Below are 19,008 nucleotides of genomic sequence, written 5' to 3'. Positions count from 1 at the left end.
TACATGAAAAATAACTTAGAACATAATGGGGTAAATGCTGTAACAGAATCATGAACAAAAGAAATAACAGCTCCTGAGATGAAGCATCAACCAAATTGCCTGGGGAAGGTGGGAACGGCACCTCCAACGAGGTGTCCTATGCCATGCGAAGATAGTACAGAACTTTTCAGGCAAAGGAGTCTGTGTGGAGGGCTCTGTATAGTCCCAACTACTTGTGATTTTTTCTGTAGACCTCTTTGGATTGTGTCAATTTCTTTCTCAGCTCCCATGAAGCTGGGACAGGGCCCAGTGTTTGGGGAGTGGCGAGGTTCAATGAAGGAGCAGGAGGAGGCAAGGCTGCAAAAAGGGTAGTTGGGGGTCTAGAGGTCAGGTGTCTTGAATGCCAAAGCAAGGAGCTCGAGTCTTAGCCTGTAAGGAATGCCCTATCAGGTTTGCTTTATAGGGAAATATCTCTGGCAGCAGTGCAAAAGACACACTGGAATAGGGGAAACTGCGGCGGGGAGACGAGCCATGAGGATGTCACTGTAACAGTAATGGCATGAGAGGAGACAGAGAGCTGGATCATGGCTGTGGCTGTAGGAAGGAAAGGCCTTCCTTCCAGGGCAGAGCTGTGGTCCGCTGGAAGGGTGGATGTAGGGGGTGAGGAGCAGAGCGTGGCTGTGGCCTCGCTCCGATGACCACGTGGGTGGCGACCCGCTCGCTGCGGCAAGAGCACAGCAGGTGCAGCAGCTCGGGGGCGGGGGGCAGACACTGACATCTTTCAGGACAGCAAACAGCTCTGCATGACAACCAGGGAGAAATGCTTAGAGGAACCAGAAAACAATCTGCTTCCACTGAAACTTCTCTTCAGCACGCATACATACTATACATATCTATACTTCAGTAACAGTTTCCTAGTTCTGATGGTGCTGAAGGACTCTGTGATACTGGACACTGTTTACTAATAATCGATACCAAAGGAGAAGGGGATCACCTTCTGGGGTGAAACATTAAGGGATCAGAAAGTTCAAAGGTCTGAAGGGGCTGGTGGACTGAGGGTACAGTAAGGTGGGGGTGGGGTCGAAGGGTTTGGGTAGGTAGAAGTCTGATCAGCAGATGAGACTATAGGAATTCTACCAAGATAGTGAATTGCTGGGTGGATATGCCATCACTCCTAACACTCCAGCATTTCTTTGGTAACAGGATGATATTGGAGCTAGCTGCCAGCTTGCACAAAGTAGCTAGCACTTTCTCATCCAAACCCAGGAGGAATATTTTCAAATCAAGTCCATCGATTTCACCCCTACTCCCTAATCCAATTTTATAATAGAAATAATTAAGAACATTACAAAAATTTTATGGCCAAATTATGGGAATTCATCTATAGAATAAAGGGGCTCATATTTTAATTCTCATTTGTGAACTATTCTTCTCAAGGCTTTATTTTTTAGGTCTTCTGTATCACCCCTCTACTAACATAGAAGCTCCTCTGAGGGTATGAATTGTCTTTTCCACATGGCTCCATGCGATGCTTGGTCTTACTGACATTCCTGTAGGAGAGGTGTCAGTGGTAACTGGCCACATAATCATGCATTCGTGCAAATAAATTAAGGCAGCAATGTGATATAGTGGAAAGAACAAAAAGATCTAGAGTCAGGAAGTCTGGCTGAAGTCCTGGCTCTTCCACTTACCAGTTGTGTGATCTTGGGCAAGTCTCTGAGTCTCTGTATTCCCATCTGTGAAATGGGGATAATGATACTAGCACTACCTACTTCCTAGTGATGACTTAAGGGGTAATAGTACTAGCAGTGGTAGTAGTAATTGCAATAATAATAGTGCAGATGAAAGAGCTCTATGAACTGTAAAGGAGTCCTAAATATTAGTTATCATTATTGTGGTATAGTGAAAGGCATATATAGGTTTTGGAATCAGACAGACCTAAGTTCTAATCCTGGATCTACCACTCACTAGCAGTAAGACCTTGAACTCTCTGAACTTCAATTTCCTTATCTGTAGAATTGGGATAGGAATACCCAGTTCACTGAGTTGTCATGAGGGTGAAAGGTCATTCTACATAAAAAGTGCATAGTGCAATGGCCGAAATGTAGTTGGAACCCACAAGATGCATTTCCTGTCCCTTATGTGTTTATGGAAGGAAGGTTTCCACAAGATTGTTAGGGTACTCTTTGGGAATAAGTGGGAGAAGAATATGCAGAAGCAAATAAAAGACATGGTCCCTGTCCTCAAGAAGCTTTTAGTCAGTTCAGAAGGTAAAACACACACACATTAAACAATATTAAAGGAATTACAGAACAGCAGATCAACAAGCTTGAGATGATTAACAGGCAGAGCCCTGCTTTCCCTAGCTTGACAGTTCTGTACACCCTTACTGTATCTGAAATGTGTTTAAAGGTGATTTCTCATACTGTTTGTTTGGGAGTGGAAGGAGAGAGGATGACTTACAGATATGTTACTGTTTTTTGCTTATGGACTCCGGGCTTACTTTTCAAACCCCCATCTTAACGATTCTGATCTTCCTCTCTATCATATAACAGCCCACAAATACCAAAATGAAGTCTTTGATATAGAGACTTACTCCTAAAAGGTCTGATAAATGACCTGGTTATACTAAACTGTTTCATTTAATAAGATCTGTTGTATCTAGATCAGCAAGATGTGGACAGAGAATGGGAAGCATTCATGAATACCACAGAACCGTTATTCCACCAGTCATATGGGCTATGTACACGTGGGAGGGACGCGGAGGAGATGGGGATGCTGATCACAGGCTCCCGGCAGGAGATGGACTCAGGGCCAGACTGTAATGGCAGTGATGGACATGGATTCATGGGGAGAAAGGCATCCCAGAAGCAGAAGATTAGTCAAGCAAAGGCACAGAAGCAAGAGTTAGTTGTGTGCAGGGATTGGCAAGCAGGCTGGCTTGGCAGAGGTAAAGGAAAAAGAAAGCTCAAAACAGATATGGGGTACAAAAGAGGATTTGGATGGAGACTTTGAAATCCTGGGCTGACAAGTCTGGATTATAGTACAGAGGTATTTTTGTCTTCTAATTCAAGGGTCCCATATTTAAGAATATTTATTAAAAAGTAATTCTCATTACAAACATTGAAGGCTATAAAACAATATTCCTTTGACATATTAAAAAGAAAATGTTCTATGCTTTATTCATTTTCATATCCCTATGTGTCTAGCACAGTGCCTTGCAGATAGTAGATCCTCAATAAGTGTTTATGAACTCAATTTTGCTGCAGTTGGTATTATCTTGCATTTTCACAGAAAGAAAAGGTATGGTGTTTTATGGGACTCCTAATAAACAAACCCTGACCAAGAGAAAAGCTGGATCTTTGGGTAGAAGGTTCACGTTCATCACCAAGATTTACAGTTAGGAAAAGTATTAGCATTCTACAGGAAATTCTGCATAATGCTTTCCAGGGATTTCTCGTTCTCTACTGGACTGTGAGCAACTTGAGGGCAGAGTCCATGTCTTACCTGGCTGTGATTTGCAGTATCTAGTATAGGATGGGTGCATAGTAGGTGCTCAGTAAATGTTTATTGAAAGAATATAATACATGGGTCATAGCATAAATGGACAATGGTAGAGAACCATTTGCCAGGAAACATCCTCATATTATTTTAACTGCAATTATTTCCCTGATGAGTCAGTGTCATCAGACATTCTGACAGTCCCGAAGTCAAAGCCTTCTTTGTACCATACAACCTGGAATTTCCAACCACTAATTAGTATAGACTCAGCTGCTTATATATGGGGCATCAGTGGGTCTAGATTCTAGTGTCCGATTTTCCACTGACTTGCTGGGTGTCCTTGGGCAAGTCATTTCCTTCTCTGGGCTTGAGTCTCCCCATCTATATAAAATGAAGGGGTTGGACAAGATGATCCCCAAGATTCTAATTCTAGGAGTCTAAATATTAGGCCGCTAAATAATTTTGATCTACTTAAAAAGCTGCTAGGTTTTTTAAGACACTAAAACTCAATACTGCTAAACTTTTGTTTCTAATCAAGATCTTCTAAATCTAAGAGTCAAACACAGCATCCTACCTAATTGTCACTGACATACACCAAGACCACAAGTCCTTCCTGCAAAACTACCAGCAAATGATTAGAATGATTCCGAAAGTAAATCAAAGCAATGGCAAATGTTACAAGGAAGGATCTAAATTCATTCATGGCCCTCAATAAACAGGCCATTTCATGAAGAGTTACTGGTCCTAAATTATGAAGGTCCCATCTAAAAAGGATGGCTAGGTGTCAGATATATGTAGATCATGGTTAAACGAAGATACTGTATATTGAAATGTGCATCAGGATTAAGATATTCACATAGCAATAACTCCTTCATACTTACCTTCAATGCTATACACAGGCCTTAACACAAGTTAAGACTGCCCTCGTTATCATCAAAAAGTACAGTGATGTCTACTGGATAAAGAGCCCATTCTAGGCACTGTGACAGTATCATGGCGGGCTTCTCATCTGATCAGGCATCTGGCCAGGGAAGAGATAAGCCTCCAAGAATGTTCAACTGGAACGAAACATCATTTAGAAATTTGATCTTACTAAACGATAAGGAACCATAATCTTTAAGGGCTTGGCCAGGCACGAGGACACAGATAAAGCACGTCCAAGAAAGGAAACCTTATTTTGCCCCAGCCTAACCCTTAGGACTGCTAATGGAAACCAAAAAGTACTTTCTTAAAGATTTAGGGGTGGGAGATTATGGGATTTATACCATATTTAAAATTTTATAGTCTGTCTTTTTTTTCCCCAGATATAGTTCAACATTTTCCTGAGCCACCATTTCCCTGTAAGTATGGTCCTCTGGGATGCCTGGGCTTATGTAACCTCTCAGGACCTTAGAGAAGGTTCCACTTTTTAGGCTTCTGGTTCCTACATAACTCTTTCTCCCAGAAATGACAGTGCAATATTGGGGCTCAGATACTAACATACCCAATAGCACATTATAGAATAGGCCAGATGTGTATGTGTATAAAACACCTTACTTGACCTGGAAACAAGAGAATACTCTTGCCCACAGCACATGTTTTTGTGCAATACAAACAAAGCATTCAATTCAAGTGTACTTGTTGAAAAACAGGACATAATTAAGCAGTTGGTAAAATGCATTCTTGTTTCCCACTTGCAGATCTCCCAAGAGTCCCTTCGAATTTACCTATACGAGTTTCAGCTTCCCGCTTGCCACTTAGCTTGATAACGACTCAAAAATCATTCCCTTGTTTTCAAGGGCTCTTCTTTCTTGTCTGCTCTGTGTACTACAGGGCAGTATTGACACATGGAATTAATGACAGGGTCTGTAATGAAACAACAGTCATGCAAACACCAGTCTGCTCTTTTGATAAAACAGCATGTTAGAGACCTATTCACCTCCCTCTAATTGAGTACTGCATAATAGTTCCGATCCTTTTATGTAACATATTTTGTTCTATGATTAGAAAAGAAGAAAAAGGGGGAGCCTATGAAGCATTGCTTCCTCCAATCACCCCCTGATTAATTCTCTGATTTTAATGAGGGTGGCTGCTATTTAGGCAGGTCCTGTTACCTACTTGTTTTGTTGACTTCTGTACAATGTATAACAAAACCCATGATGGGATAATTGGGAACCATTTCTTTGGCACAGGGATTCCTGTTCTTAATGTAAGGTTGGCTTGGAAAAAAAAGAACCCTGGCATTTAAAATTAGCCATTTCATATTTAATTCCCTTTCACATTTGAAAGATAGGATGAAAATTAGTATATAAATAAAGCATTTTAATTAACAGAGCTTTTCCAAAAGTGCCTGCAGTAATGGAGCCTGTGAGAGCCCGGAGAAAGCAGCTCTGTAATCTTTGCTATAATTCCAAGTCTGAGAGTGCATCTTATTTCAAGATTTCAGCATCAATGAAACAGTCCATATCCACTGAAGTACAATGGATTTCCCAATAACTTGTGATATTCTTAAGTGTTTTTAACGCTTTTTTCCTCACAGAAATTAAAACAACCTTTGGCACTGGTTAACATGTTCAGTTATATACTATGGAAGAGTGTCCTTTGCTGGTCCTTCATCTTTCAGTTAATCTTTCATCTAATGGCTTCCTAGTGCTGACTGGTTGGTTTTACTGTTCTTTCACTAAGCCACTAACCCAGTAGGCAGGAGAGGTGTGGTGACTTTTCTATACCAAATTCGAGGTCTTCAAGCTGCATTTTTCAAAAGCATTTCTGAGATCCTTCCCTCAGCCTCACCATTATGCTTTGGGATTGGGTACAGTTGGGAAGGTAAAATACGTAACATAAAAATATCAATCCCAAGACAAATGGATATGGCATGTTATCTACACCATGTCCTTCCACTTTGGGAGTTGCCTAAACAGGCAACAGTCCTGTAAATAAGGAAGTCTTTCTAAAGTTAATTTTCTTGATATGATCACACTGAATGTAAGAATTTGTTAGAATACCTATAATCATTCTATTTTCAAAATAATTAAAAGACTTTATTAACATAGAATCATAGCAGTTTTACTGGTTTCCTTCATATGAAGTTGTTTCTGTTTATTTTCTGTTTTTGATATAAGCTACATAGGACCTGACTTGATATTTGAGAAAAGCTCAACTATGGAATGAAAAAGCAGGAATGAATGGCCTCCAAATCTTAATTTTTTTGTCAGGTAAATATGCTTACTCTTTGTCTTCGTGCTTTGCATCTATTTAAAATTTAGAGCGTATTATTAAAAATAATCAGACTGACAAATCTGAGAGCTGTTTGTTGGTAATTTTTCAAAATAACATAAGATCTGGAATATGAAGACTAAGAACCAAATCCTGACTATGTCATTTTGGTTCAGTCACTTCATCATTGGTCCCATTTACTCCTCAATAAAATATCTCTTGCCCTATCTAAAATTCACAGGGCTGTTTTAACAGTCAGTGGAAGTACTTTTTAAACTTTAAAGCACTATATAAATATTAGTCTTTCATTATTCTCATTTCTGTTAGAAGATCACATGCAAAGCTTCTAAAAATTTGCTATCCACCTCACATTAAAGAGCATGGTTAAGAAAATATAGAGAAAGAGGTTAGGGATAGTGCTAGAAAAATAAAACTCAGTTTTGTCCTTAACTGAAGGTGATCTTTATTTCTTGGTAATTTCTCTACAGAACCTTTCTTTCCTGTTGTCCAGAATTAGCAAAATAAATATTAATAAGAGGTCAGCATGCCAGCTGACACTGTTGAATAAAGCAGTAGAAATGGAAGTTCGTACATGCTCTTCTCAATCAGAAAGTCTTAAAAGTTAAAGGAGGAGGGTGACTCAGAGCAAATAGACAATGGAGATTATTCTTATTTGATGTTTCTCTAATAAACAGAAGTCATTTCACCTAGTGCTTAAACCAAGAGCTCCAAGTAGGCATTCCTACTACAGAGTTAAAGGACAATGACTACCGATAGGCAATACAAAGTTTGCATGACGTCCTACTAAGAGATGTCTAGCCAGTTTCTCACGTTAATCCTCCCCTACCACTTTAAGGGTATATTAGTTTAACTGGATCCAAGTTCCCTTAATTAAGCTTCTAAGCAACACTGCAGTGTATTTTAATGATGTAGAACAGTGCTATCTAATACAAATATAATGTAAGCCATATATGTAATCTTAAATGTCCCAGTAGCCACATAGAAAAAATAGGTAAAATTAATTTTAAAATAATGTTTAATCCAATATATCAAAAATTATTTCAATATAAAATCCATATTAAACAACTGAGATATTTATTTTACATTCTCTTTTTGTACTGAGTCTTTGAAAGTCTGAGTATTTAACACTTACAGGACATCCCAATTCAGACTAGCCATAGTTATATATGGGTAGTGGTTACCATATTGGACAGTGCAGATCTAAAGGATTTTCTGATGTAAACAATTAAGATCTTGACACTTTCGTACCTAACTAGATCTCACAATGCTATAAAGACTGGATCATATTTCTGAAATGTACCTAAAAAGCATTTCCTTGATTAACTCATCATAAAGGTGGGAGTAATCACAGTTATTTTTGTAAGTAAAGTAATTTAGTTACAAGAAAAAATTATGTAGTTATTACTTTTCAGTCATAAATTACCTGTCCCAGCTTCCATAAGTTTAAAAATAACCTTTGGATTAAAGGGGAACTATTACTATATTTGATACTTGCATTTATTAAGAAAGCCATGTCCCAAATACTACACAAAGGCTGGCAAAATATATACATTGGATAAGGAGGAGATAAGAAAAGGAAGAAATGGAAAACAATTACTTATATAAATGTAAATTTTAGAAGATTTTGATAGAATATATAAGCAATAAAGGCAATGTACCTTGTTAAACAGTGATGGGGTAAGGGTAGAGTAGAAGATTAATCAGTCCTGGTTCCAATTAAGAAACTAAAGGGGATTAGAAAAGTCGAAACTTGAAATATTATTTCCCTTGGTTAGCTTAGGCTTAAGCCAGTCAATCCTCTCTCCCCTTTTGTGGAGGAGGCCGCGTCACTACATGAGGCTCGTATGCTGTAGCTGAGGTGAATGCAGTTGTCTTAGCCACACTGGACTTGCTTAACCACATACAATCCCCGTTCTAATCTCCCGCTTAAATTGCAGGGGCTTATTTTTTTTCCAATTCAGAAAAGGAAAGAGGAGGTGGAGAGGCAGGCAAATTTCATCCCCTTTTCCACCTCTGTTCTCACATTAAAAAAAAATGTCAAAGGAAGCTTTCTATAATCTTATGCCTCAGGCCTTAATGCTTATGTCTGATAAATATTACAATTATTCTATATTAAAGAAGTTAGGTACCCCAATATTTAAATTAGCCAGTCGTGGGCCAAAGTACCTTATAGAATTCCTTTCCAGACCTGAATTTTATGACATCTGGCCAAGAAATGGAACTGACAAAAGTATACTTTCAAGTCTTTAAACCATGTAGGCTATTTTATTGAGCAAAACATTAACCTTCGATTTGGGGATCTGCTTTATACATTATTTCATCATCACACACTGGGGAAACCACAGGGTACAAGGCACTGTACTAGCTAGACATGATGGGATTTATGGGGTTCAAATTATTCTCAAACTCTTAAGACCTCTAGGTCCATTGCCAATCCCCTTACCTACATCTGTCACAAATACAATCCTTACTAAAAAAAAAAAATCACTTGGAATATACTGTCAGTTGGTGGTCAATGGGAAGAAAATGTTTGAGTGCTAATCTCTCCAGTATCCTTAAAAATCTAGCTGAGATAAAGCTGCTAAGGTGGTGAGCAACTTGAGGCAGTGGCTATGTCCAGCATGGAGGCAAAATGGAAATGTCATTTTAATTTTTGCATTGGTGGTTTTACAGTTTTGGTGGTAAATAACATCTGTACCCTACACCAGGCTCAGTAACAGTACTTGGCATGACCAACCTTAGTCATCACTTTGGTAAGTGCTTTGGCACGGGCCACTGTTGCTAACCACCATCCTGGTGCAGGTCGTTCACATCTGCTCTCCTATGGATGGAAAAAAGGAAGTGTCTAGCGTCCATTCATTGGCCACATCACCTCCAATCCTATCCTTTACTCTCACGCCTTTCAAATCAGGCCCAGGAGAAAATGATTTCACTTTTGGAAAGAAAGTTAATCAGACAAAGCTACAGTACACTCTTGGCACAGCAAGACTTGGTGGGATGCGGAACATCCTTGGAGTGACAGTTGAAGGAACTAACCAATAGCACACTGCTGAAGAGGATGATTAGGAAATGTTCTGGCAAACACTGACTCTAACAGACAGACACAGTAGCACAGTGGACAGAGCAAAGGTCTTGAGTTCTGGAAAATGAAGTTCTTAGCCTTACTTTAGCTAGAAAGACAATGTATGTGAAAGTGTTTTGTAAACTGTGAAAGGAAATGGATTTTCACCAGTCATTAGCTTGGAAATGTTTGGGGCAATTCTTTGGGCCTTGCTTTCCCCAATGATAAATCTGATAACATATTACTCAAATAATGATAAAATAACCTGAGCTCTTTGGAAGAAAGATGCAGTATGTGAATAAAAAAGATTTATCTTATTAACAAGAGTAAGTTTCCCTCTACCTAGAATGAATGGTCATTTCTCCGTTTGTCAATTCAATACCTCTTAAACTTCAAGGATCAGCACAAATGCTACCTTCCCTGTGAAAGTCCCTGATTTATCCCAACAGAATGAACTGCTCCTTCTCCTGGGTGCTCACAGTTCAACACAGACCTTATTTTGTCATTACTTCCTTCTATTCTAAAACAGATTACAGCCATATCCCACAGTAATAAGAAGTAATCATTTCCAAAGATACGGACTACCACATTCACCTCTGAATCTCCCTCATCTTCCTAGCACAGTGCCTTGCACAGAGCAGCTGCTTAATAAATGTTCCCTGAATTTACTGAATTTAGTCTACTTTGGCTTTATGGCATCTTTTTAACCTCAAAAAACCAAACCAAAAATGACAGTGAAAAGTGAGAAGAAACTTAAGACAAACACATAAGACACATAAAGAATGGCTTCATTCTTTGCATTCCTGCTTTGGAATGCCCACTGCTGATCTCCATACAGTTTTGTCACTGATTGTTATTAGTGAGAGCAAATGTTAGAAAGCACATAAAGGCAGACAATGTAAAAATCCCACCACAAGTCATGAAAAAAGTCTGTGATTTAGGACTATTCTCAAAGTTGCCTTAGCTTCAACTTTAATGGCAAAATTCATACCATCAAAGCCAACACAAGACATATTTGCTCTGCTTTATACATGTGAAAATCAGTATCACCTTCAGATTGAGCTGGGCATCTGCTGGGTGTTTACTCATCTAGGGCAAATGGGCCAGTTGGATAGCATCTGTGTTATCTTTTAAGAACTCATATTATTGAAATGAAATTTATTCAACCTAACTAGTTCACTGTCTTCACACTAATATGCTCTACTCAGGTCCTTGTTAACATTTCCCCCTCCAGCTTCTACCAGATGGACTCTGTTGGTTCTCATCCCAACTGCTGTACTTACAGCACTGTTTCATTAGCTACCTCAGATCCTTTTGGAAGTACAAATCTTACTTTTATATACTCATTCAGAACCTTTTACCCTGCCTCCTATAGGTTTGTCCTATCAGCATCTTCTCTTTTATTGTAAATTCATTCAGGGAAGGAACATGTATATTCTATCCAAAGGTATGGAGAATGTCATATGCAAACAGATAACAATGTCTTTTGAAGACTGTGAGCATAGTGAGCTGTAAATTCTAACCTTCTTGGGAAAATGATGGAAATTTAAAAGGACTAACTGGAAGTCAACTAAATTCTAGTCATATTAGCTTTGTAGATGATGAAGCTACTTACTTCTATGTAACTTCCACCACATTACCAGCATCATGTGAAAACTCAGACTCTGCAAAGGGTCTAAATACCCTAACTTGTCACACTCCCCATGTCAGCCTCTTCTTATTTTTGAACACTTCTACTCTAAGCCTCCTGCTGTGCTCTTAGCCTCTGCTTGTTTCTTTATTACACCTTTCCCTTTAATGGTTGGCTTTCTGGCTTTCCCATTCTAGTTGCTACTCCTCTTGATTGAGGGATACTAGCCTTTGCATAGCTGTTGTGAAAAAGGAGATGACCAGAAGAAATTCACCTTCCGGTGGCAGCTGCCACCAACACACAGAAGCACTCACTCAAGATGGCTTAAAGGAGACAGTGACTCAATGTACGACTAGAAAATTGAGCAATTCAGGCAAGTACGAAAGGAATTAATACTTTCTAATAACTCCTCCAAGATGACTAGTTGCTTATTAGTATATATTTAATTATTTTCAAAACTGGCTATCTGGGGAGGGGAAGGAGGTGTGAAGCAAGAAGGGAAGGGGAGATTGTTTTTAGAATCCCTAATTAATACAAGTGCCTGCTTTCAGAAAATCCTTCATTTGAGCTATTCCTTTTCACTTTTTCCTATTGGGTGCGTGACATTTTAGAATTCTTGGTTTTAGCAGCAATCCAAAAAGAAAGAACTGCAAACTTGCACATCAAAAATGGGAGAAAAAAAAAAAAAGCATCATGATTTGGAACAAAAACCAAAACAGACTAAAACAAAAAATACAAGCAGCAGCAAAATCATTGAACCTAATTCACAGCATCTTTTTGAAGACAGGGAGGTTAGTTGGTTAAATATCACAATGACCTGGTAGTTACTATCCTAGCTTTGAGAGTTTAAACGTTTAAGAATGCACATCCATAAGCGGCACATGTAGAAGAACCATGGTAGCCAAGAGAGATCTGAACTACTGCTGCCTGGGCCATCCTGTTCCAATCAACATGGATTTCCAGAGTTGCTGTTCTATGGTAACTCTCAGTGAGAGAGACAAAGAAATAGAACATTTTTAGAAACCAAGCAAAAAATGGATGGGAATACAATACCTGGAAAGTTTATCAAGCATGTTGACAAGTTTCATGGCTTCATATTCTTTTTGTTCTTCTGTCATTTCATCTATGGGGTTTGGCATTGGTTCCTCTAAATGACCAGTGATAAGATTAATGCTACAAAAAGAAAAAAAAGTTATGCTGTATGTTTTCAAATTATGCTCTTTCTATACTTTTCTGGTCCAAGTTGTAAGTTATAATAAGAAAGAGTATAATAGCCAAAAAATTGGCAATAGCAATTTTATGATATAGAACTGCTATAGGAATTTTTTTTAATTGACTTTTCCTGCTAATTTGCTTTGGGAAATGGGTGATAGCAAACTTGCCAACTTTTTTTTAAAGGCATGGCTGCTTTTTAAAAATATGAAATTTGATTGGTGCCGTTAGGATAAATATCCTTGGATGCACAGCTTCTTCATTAATTATATAAGGGACAAATGATTTCAGAGAAGGAGAAATCTATTCTGTGATACAGCATAAAACAAATATGTCAAAAAATTGGAAAAATGATGACAGAGAGGCTGGAATCTGAAAATGAAAGCATGCCCATTTATAATCTCAGGAAATTAGTCCATTAGTGAGACCACAGAAGGCAATGAGTGTTTAAATAATAAAAGATAAAGCAAAAGAACAATTTTAATTAGATTTGATCTGACCTAGATTAAAAAAAGGAATGAAATCTAGCCTACCAAAAGACAGGTATACCATCTAGCTTTCTGGAAATAGATTTAATAAAGTACTTAAGATGAATACGTTCCATAAACTTTGTATGAAGTTCTAATACCAAACAAAACTATCTTCTTAATTAAAAGCCACATTATTATTATTTTTTTTGACAAGGTGAAATAAAAGATAATTCTTTCAACAGCTGCCAAATATTTATAGCTTAAGCATCTTTCTGGAGAAGCAGACAAGAGGTTACAGCATTTTGTACCAGCCACGTACACACAGTATGTTTTTAATGATCAAATGAAATATCCCTGCAAAAGGCAAATCGCTGATAAGTTACTTTCTAGGGTCTACAAACACAAATGGTTTCAGGGGCCAGGCCTTAAGGATATGCAAAATTGGTCAAGTATAAATAACATGGAGTACTGGGGACTAGGGTAAAATGGAGAACAGTGCTAGTCTAAACAGGGAAAAAAAAAATCATGCAGGCCAAAACCAAGACACCACGATTAATTACATCATCTGGTGGCTAGTTTGCCAGCCCTGCTTTAGACTTTTACTTGGGCAAGTTAACTTTCTTTACAGAGCAGGGCTTTTCTCACTTGGAGCAAGGGCTAGGTACTATAATCTGTTACAAAAAAATATTTATTTTTCTACATTCCTCAGAGGCTGCCTGACATACAGATTCTTACAGAAGGACTCAATGCTCACCATCCTTAAAAACCGGATCTAAAACATCTGTTTCGCCATTCTTTCATAAGACCTATGTCTATAGCCATGGTTAAAAAACTTTTTCCTTCGAAGTAGTGGAACCCCTCACCCTTTTTATTTTAACAAATGAAATCTACATAGAAAGCTGATTTATGAAATAGATGAAAGTGGAAGTGCTCAGGCAGAAGAGGGGATAGGGATGGCCAAGGAGAGTGCAGGCCTAGAATCCCTTCTATTTGTCTGCACTCACTTGCTTCCTCTTAAGGCAGCCCCTAAGGCACTTTCAGGAACTCTGGGGAAACAGTCTGAAAACCCATAGGCTTCTCAGTGATTCTTAGCCTTGGCTATACATTGGAATCACTTGAGAAACTTGAAAGACAGGCCTCACCTGAAACCAACTAAATCTGTTTTGGTTTTTTTCCAGGTGATTGTGATGCACCTTGAGGTTAAGAACCACTGGGATAGAGTGCCTACTTGAGACATTCATTGTGTGCTACTAGTCTCTCCCTTTTTTCAGGTGCTCATAAAAGAAAAGAAAAAGGCGTCCAGTTGGTGGCCATTAACAAAAATGCCAAACGGGGTCATCACCAAAAGTCAAGAACAAAGAGGACCCAGACGAGGCTTCTGAGAACTATGGAGTTTTTAAGAAGTATCCAGATGCCACAGTGAAAATGTAATTCCACCACTCATCTATTATTTGCTTAGGTGTATAACGACAGGACATATTTTCACTGGTTTCTCTTCTGCTGCCTGCTAAATTAGAAAAAAACATATAGTCTTATAAACAAGTAAGTAAAGGTACTTATTATAGGCACATACCACTTACCAAGCAGACAAAGGCAATAAGGCCTTAGAAGAAAGTATAAGGGAAGGTAGATGTATTAACTATTTAGACCATGCTCATCTGTCTCTTGAGAGAAGGCTTCTCTCCTCAAGCTCAATGGAAGGGTGACTTAAATCAGACCCACACACTGTTTTAGAATATAATGAAATTAGCACAACCCATCATGTGCCTCAGGGAAAAAATTGGTCAGGAGGACACACTGGTCAGCTCTGTGGTATTGTGGATACCACAGCACACAAAGTCAGGACATGCATTCCTGGATCAGGGCATATTTGATTCTTTTCTTGGTTCTTTTAAGGGCTTAGTGGAAATGATGTCTGTTTTCCATAAGCTGACCTCAAGTCCACTGCTGCTAAAATGATTTAATGTCTTGCTGTGAAATTAGCTACTAAAGTCACAAAATCCTTTGCTCACTGAGCATGAAAGCAGCAGCCAGAAATTCACTCTTACAGAGTAAGAACTTACCATCCTTTACCCATGTAGTAAAACATTCCAACCCCCCAAAATCACTCCAGGGATTGAGGTTTCATCTTTTTTCCTTGAAAAAACACCCCCTACCCCTACCCCCACCCCAGTACTCAGAAGAACGTAAACAAAGCCACAGCAAACACAAGTTGCTGAACCATGCTACTCTCCTATGGGAAAAATGCCAGTGTTCTGGGGGCAGGAGGCAGACTTGGACACTGTCTCCCCTCCAGCTCCCCACTTCAAACCAATCTCATGTAGCTTCTACCCAGAGGAAGAGAAAACAAATAGTCACCACCACAGCAACAGAGTGAGGTTTCATAAAAAACTACTTTTGAAAAAAAAAAAAAGACTATTTTTGGTTGAAAAAACACTTGCCACCTTTATAACCTTGAACAGTATAGTCTGAGATTTAACTTTCCAGGTTTCAGGATCTTAACACTGAAATTCTGGGATTGGTTTTTTGTTCCAAGACTCTGAGTCCTAAGATACTTTAAGTATACTAACTGTTAACTGTGGTGGATATTTTATTGGATAATTTTATACTTATCATAATTTTTCCCACCCTGTCTCTGCTCCCCTCCCCATCTTCTCAGCACTCCAATCCTGTTTTATGTCTTCCCATTAGGTGACAAGTATCCAAACTCTTATGTGTGATATGTCACCAAGACTTTTGTATTATATAAGGTCGTTATATGACAGCAGCTGGAGACAAAAGGATTAAGACTTGCTCTTCAACATGTTGCTACATTTGGCCAACATCAACAGTACTACTAGTTCACTGAAGAAAAAAAGCTATTAAATGTTCCCTGAGCTATATGAAAGTTAACATCTATCTCTAAAAAATGTGGATTAAATTTTGCTCAAAGCACCCTGGTTAACGAAGAGGCTATAAAGTCAAGTCCCTACAGAGGCTAAGGCAGATAAGATGAACGAAAAAGATACATTATCAGGGGATTGGTTCAAGATGGTCGAGTAGAAGGACGTGCTCTCACTCCCTCTTGTGAGAGCATGGGAAGCACAACTAACTGCTGAACAATCATAGACAGGAAGCCCCTGGAACTCACCAGAAAAGATACCCCACATCCAAAGACAAAGGAGAAGCCACAATGAGATGGTAGGAGGGATGCAATCACAATAAAATCAAATCCCATAACGGCTGGGTGGGTGACTCACAAACTGGAGAACACTTAATACCAGAGAAGTCCACCCACTGGAGTGAAGGTTCTGAGCCCCACGTCAGGCTTCCCAGCCTGGGGGTCCGGCAACAGGAGGAGGAATTCCTAGAGAATCAGACTCTGAAGGCTAGTGGGATTTGATTGCAGGACTTCAACAGGACTGGGGGAAACAGAGACTCCACTCTTGGAGGGCACACACAAAGTAGTGTGCGCATTGGGACCCAGGAGAAGGAGCAGTGACCCCAGAGGAGACTGAACCAGACCTACCTGCTAGTGTTGGAGGGTCTCCTGCAGAGGCGGGGGTGGCTGTGTCTCATTGTGAGGACAAGGACACTGGCAGCAGAAGTTCTGGGAATTACTCCTTGGCGTGAGCCCTCCCACAGTCTGCCATTAGCCCCACCAGAGAGCCCAGCTAGACTCCAGTGTTGGGTCATGTCAGGCCAAACAACCAACAGGGAGGGAACCCAGCCCCACCCATCAGCAGTCAAGTGGATTAAAGTTTTGCTGAGCTCTGCCCACCAGAGCAACATCCAGCTCTACCCACTACCAGTCCCTCCCATAAGGAAACCTGCACAAGCCTCTTAGAATAGCCTCATCCACCAGAGGGCAGGCAGAAGCAAGAAGAACTACAATCCTGCAGCCTGTGGAACAAAAACCACATTCACAGAAAGACAAGATAAAAAGGCAGAGGGCTAAGTACCAGATGAAGGAACAAGAGAAAACCCCAGAAAAACAACTAAATGAAGTGTAAATAGGCAACCTTCCAGAAAAAGAATTCAGAATAATGATAGTGAAGATGATCCAGGACCTCGGAAAAACAATGGAGGCAAAGATTGAGAAGATACAAGAAATGTTTAACAAAGACCTAGAAGAATTAAAGAACAAACAAACAGAGATGAACAATACAGTAACTGAAATGAAAACTACACTAGAAGGAATCAATGGCACAATAACTGAGGCGGAAGAACGGATAAGTGAGCTGGAAGAAAGAATGGTGGAATTCACTGTTGCGGAACAGAATAAAGAAAAAAGAATGAAAAGAAATGAAGACAGCCTAAGAGACCTCTGGGACAACATTAAATGTAACAACATTTGCATTATAGGGGTCCCAGAAGGAGAAAAGACAGAGAAAGGACCCGAGAAAATATTTGAACAGATTATAGTCGAAAACTTCCCTAACATGGGAAAGGAAATAGCCACCCAAGTCCAGGAAGCCCAGAGAGCCCCAGGCAGAATAAACCCAAGGAGAAACACACCGAGACACATAGTAATCAAATTGGCAAAAATTAAAGACAAAGAAAAATTCTTGAAAGAAGCAAGGGAAAAACGACAAATAACATACAAGGGAACTCCCATAAGGTTAACAGCTGATTTCTCAGCAGAAACTCTACAAGCCAGAAGGGAGTGGCATGACATATTTAAAGTGATGAAAGGGAAGAAATTACACCCAAGATTACTCTACCCAGCAAGGATCTCATTCAGATTTGATGGTGAAGTCAACAGATTTTCACACAAGCAAAAGCTAAGAGAATTCAGCACCACCAAACCAGCTCTACAACAAACGCTAAAGGAACTTCTCTAAGTGGGAAACACAAGAGAAGAAAAGGACCTACAAAAACAAACCCGGGGCTTCCCTGGTGGCGCAGTGGTTGAGAGTCCGCCTGCCAATGCAGGGGACACGGGTTCGTGCCCCGGTCCGGGAGGATCCCGCATGCCGCGGAGCGGCTGGGCCCGTGAGCCATGGCCGCTGAGCCTGCGCGTCTGGAGCCTGTGCTCCACAACGGGAGAGGCCACAACAGTGAGAGGCCTGCGTTCCGCAAAAAAAAAAAAAAAAAAACAAAAAACCCAAAACAATTAAGAAAATGGCAACAGGAACATACATATTGATAATTACCTTAAATGTGAATGGATTAAATGCTCCAACCAAAAGACACAGGCTTGCTGAATGGATACAAAAACAAGACCCATATATATGCTGTCTACAAGAGACCCACTTCAGACCTAGGGACACATACAGACTGAAAGTGAGGGGATGGAAAAAGATATTCCATGCAAATGGAAATCAAAAGAAAGCTGGAGTAGCGATACTCATGTCAGATAAAATAAACTTTAAAATAAAGAATGTTACAAGAGACAAGAAAAAGGACACTACATAATGATCAAAGGATCAATCCAAAAACAAGATATAACAATTATAAATATATATGCACCCAACATAGGAGCACCTCAATACATAAGGCAACTGCTAACAGCTATAAAAGAGGAAATCGACAGTAACACAATAATAGTGGGGTACTTTGACACCTCACTAACACCAATGGACAGATCATCCAAACAGAACATAAATAAGGAAACAGAAGCTTTAAATGACACAATAGACCAGATAGATTTAATTGACATTTATACGACATTCCATCCAAAAACAGCAGATTACACTTTCTTCTCAAGTGCTCATGGGACATTCTCCAGGATAGATCACATCTTGCTTCACAAATCAAGCCTCAGTAAACTTAAGAAAATTGAAATCATATCAAGCATCTTTTCTGACCACAACGCTATGAGATTAGACATCAATTACAGGGGAAAAAACGTAAAAAACACAAACACATGGAGGCTAAACAATACGTTACTAAATAACCAAGAGATCACTGAAGAAATCAAAGAGGAAATCAGAAAATACCTAGAGACAAATGACAAT

The 19,008-nt window shown here is 39.4% G+C and overlaps 1 protein-coding gene across 5 annotated transcripts in view; it reads right to left on the bottom strand.

Annotated features, from left to right (window-relative positions):
- Positions 1 to 19,008, bottom strand: part of RIC8B (RIC8 guanine nucleotide exchange factor B) — a 120,992-nt gene that overhangs the window by 5,042 nt on the left and 96,942 nt on the right. For 2 of the 5 annotated variants that reach the window (XM_082665653.1, XM_082665656.1), the window contains one exon: positions 12,441 to 12,560. The exons of 1 other annotated variant lie outside the window; for it this stretch is intronic. In XM_082665653.1, coding sequence (XP_082521779.1) covers positions 12,441 to 12,560 — 120 coding nt within the window. Of the gene's footprint in view, positions 1 to 4,361; positions 4,539 to 5,178; positions 5,326 to 9,433; positions 9,518 to 12,440; positions 12,561 to 19,008 lie in introns of those variants that run through there. 2 more of the 5 variants (XR_014297421.1, XM_082665654.1) reach the window with 2 other exon arrangements.

Source organism: Grampus griseus (genome assembly GCF_964374135.1).
Source record: "Grampus griseus genome assembly, chromosome: 11".
NCBI lineage: Eukaryota > Metazoa > Chordata > Mammalia > Artiodactyla > Delphinidae > Grampus > Grampus griseus.
This window is presented reverse-complemented; position numbering and strand designations above follow the sequence as displayed.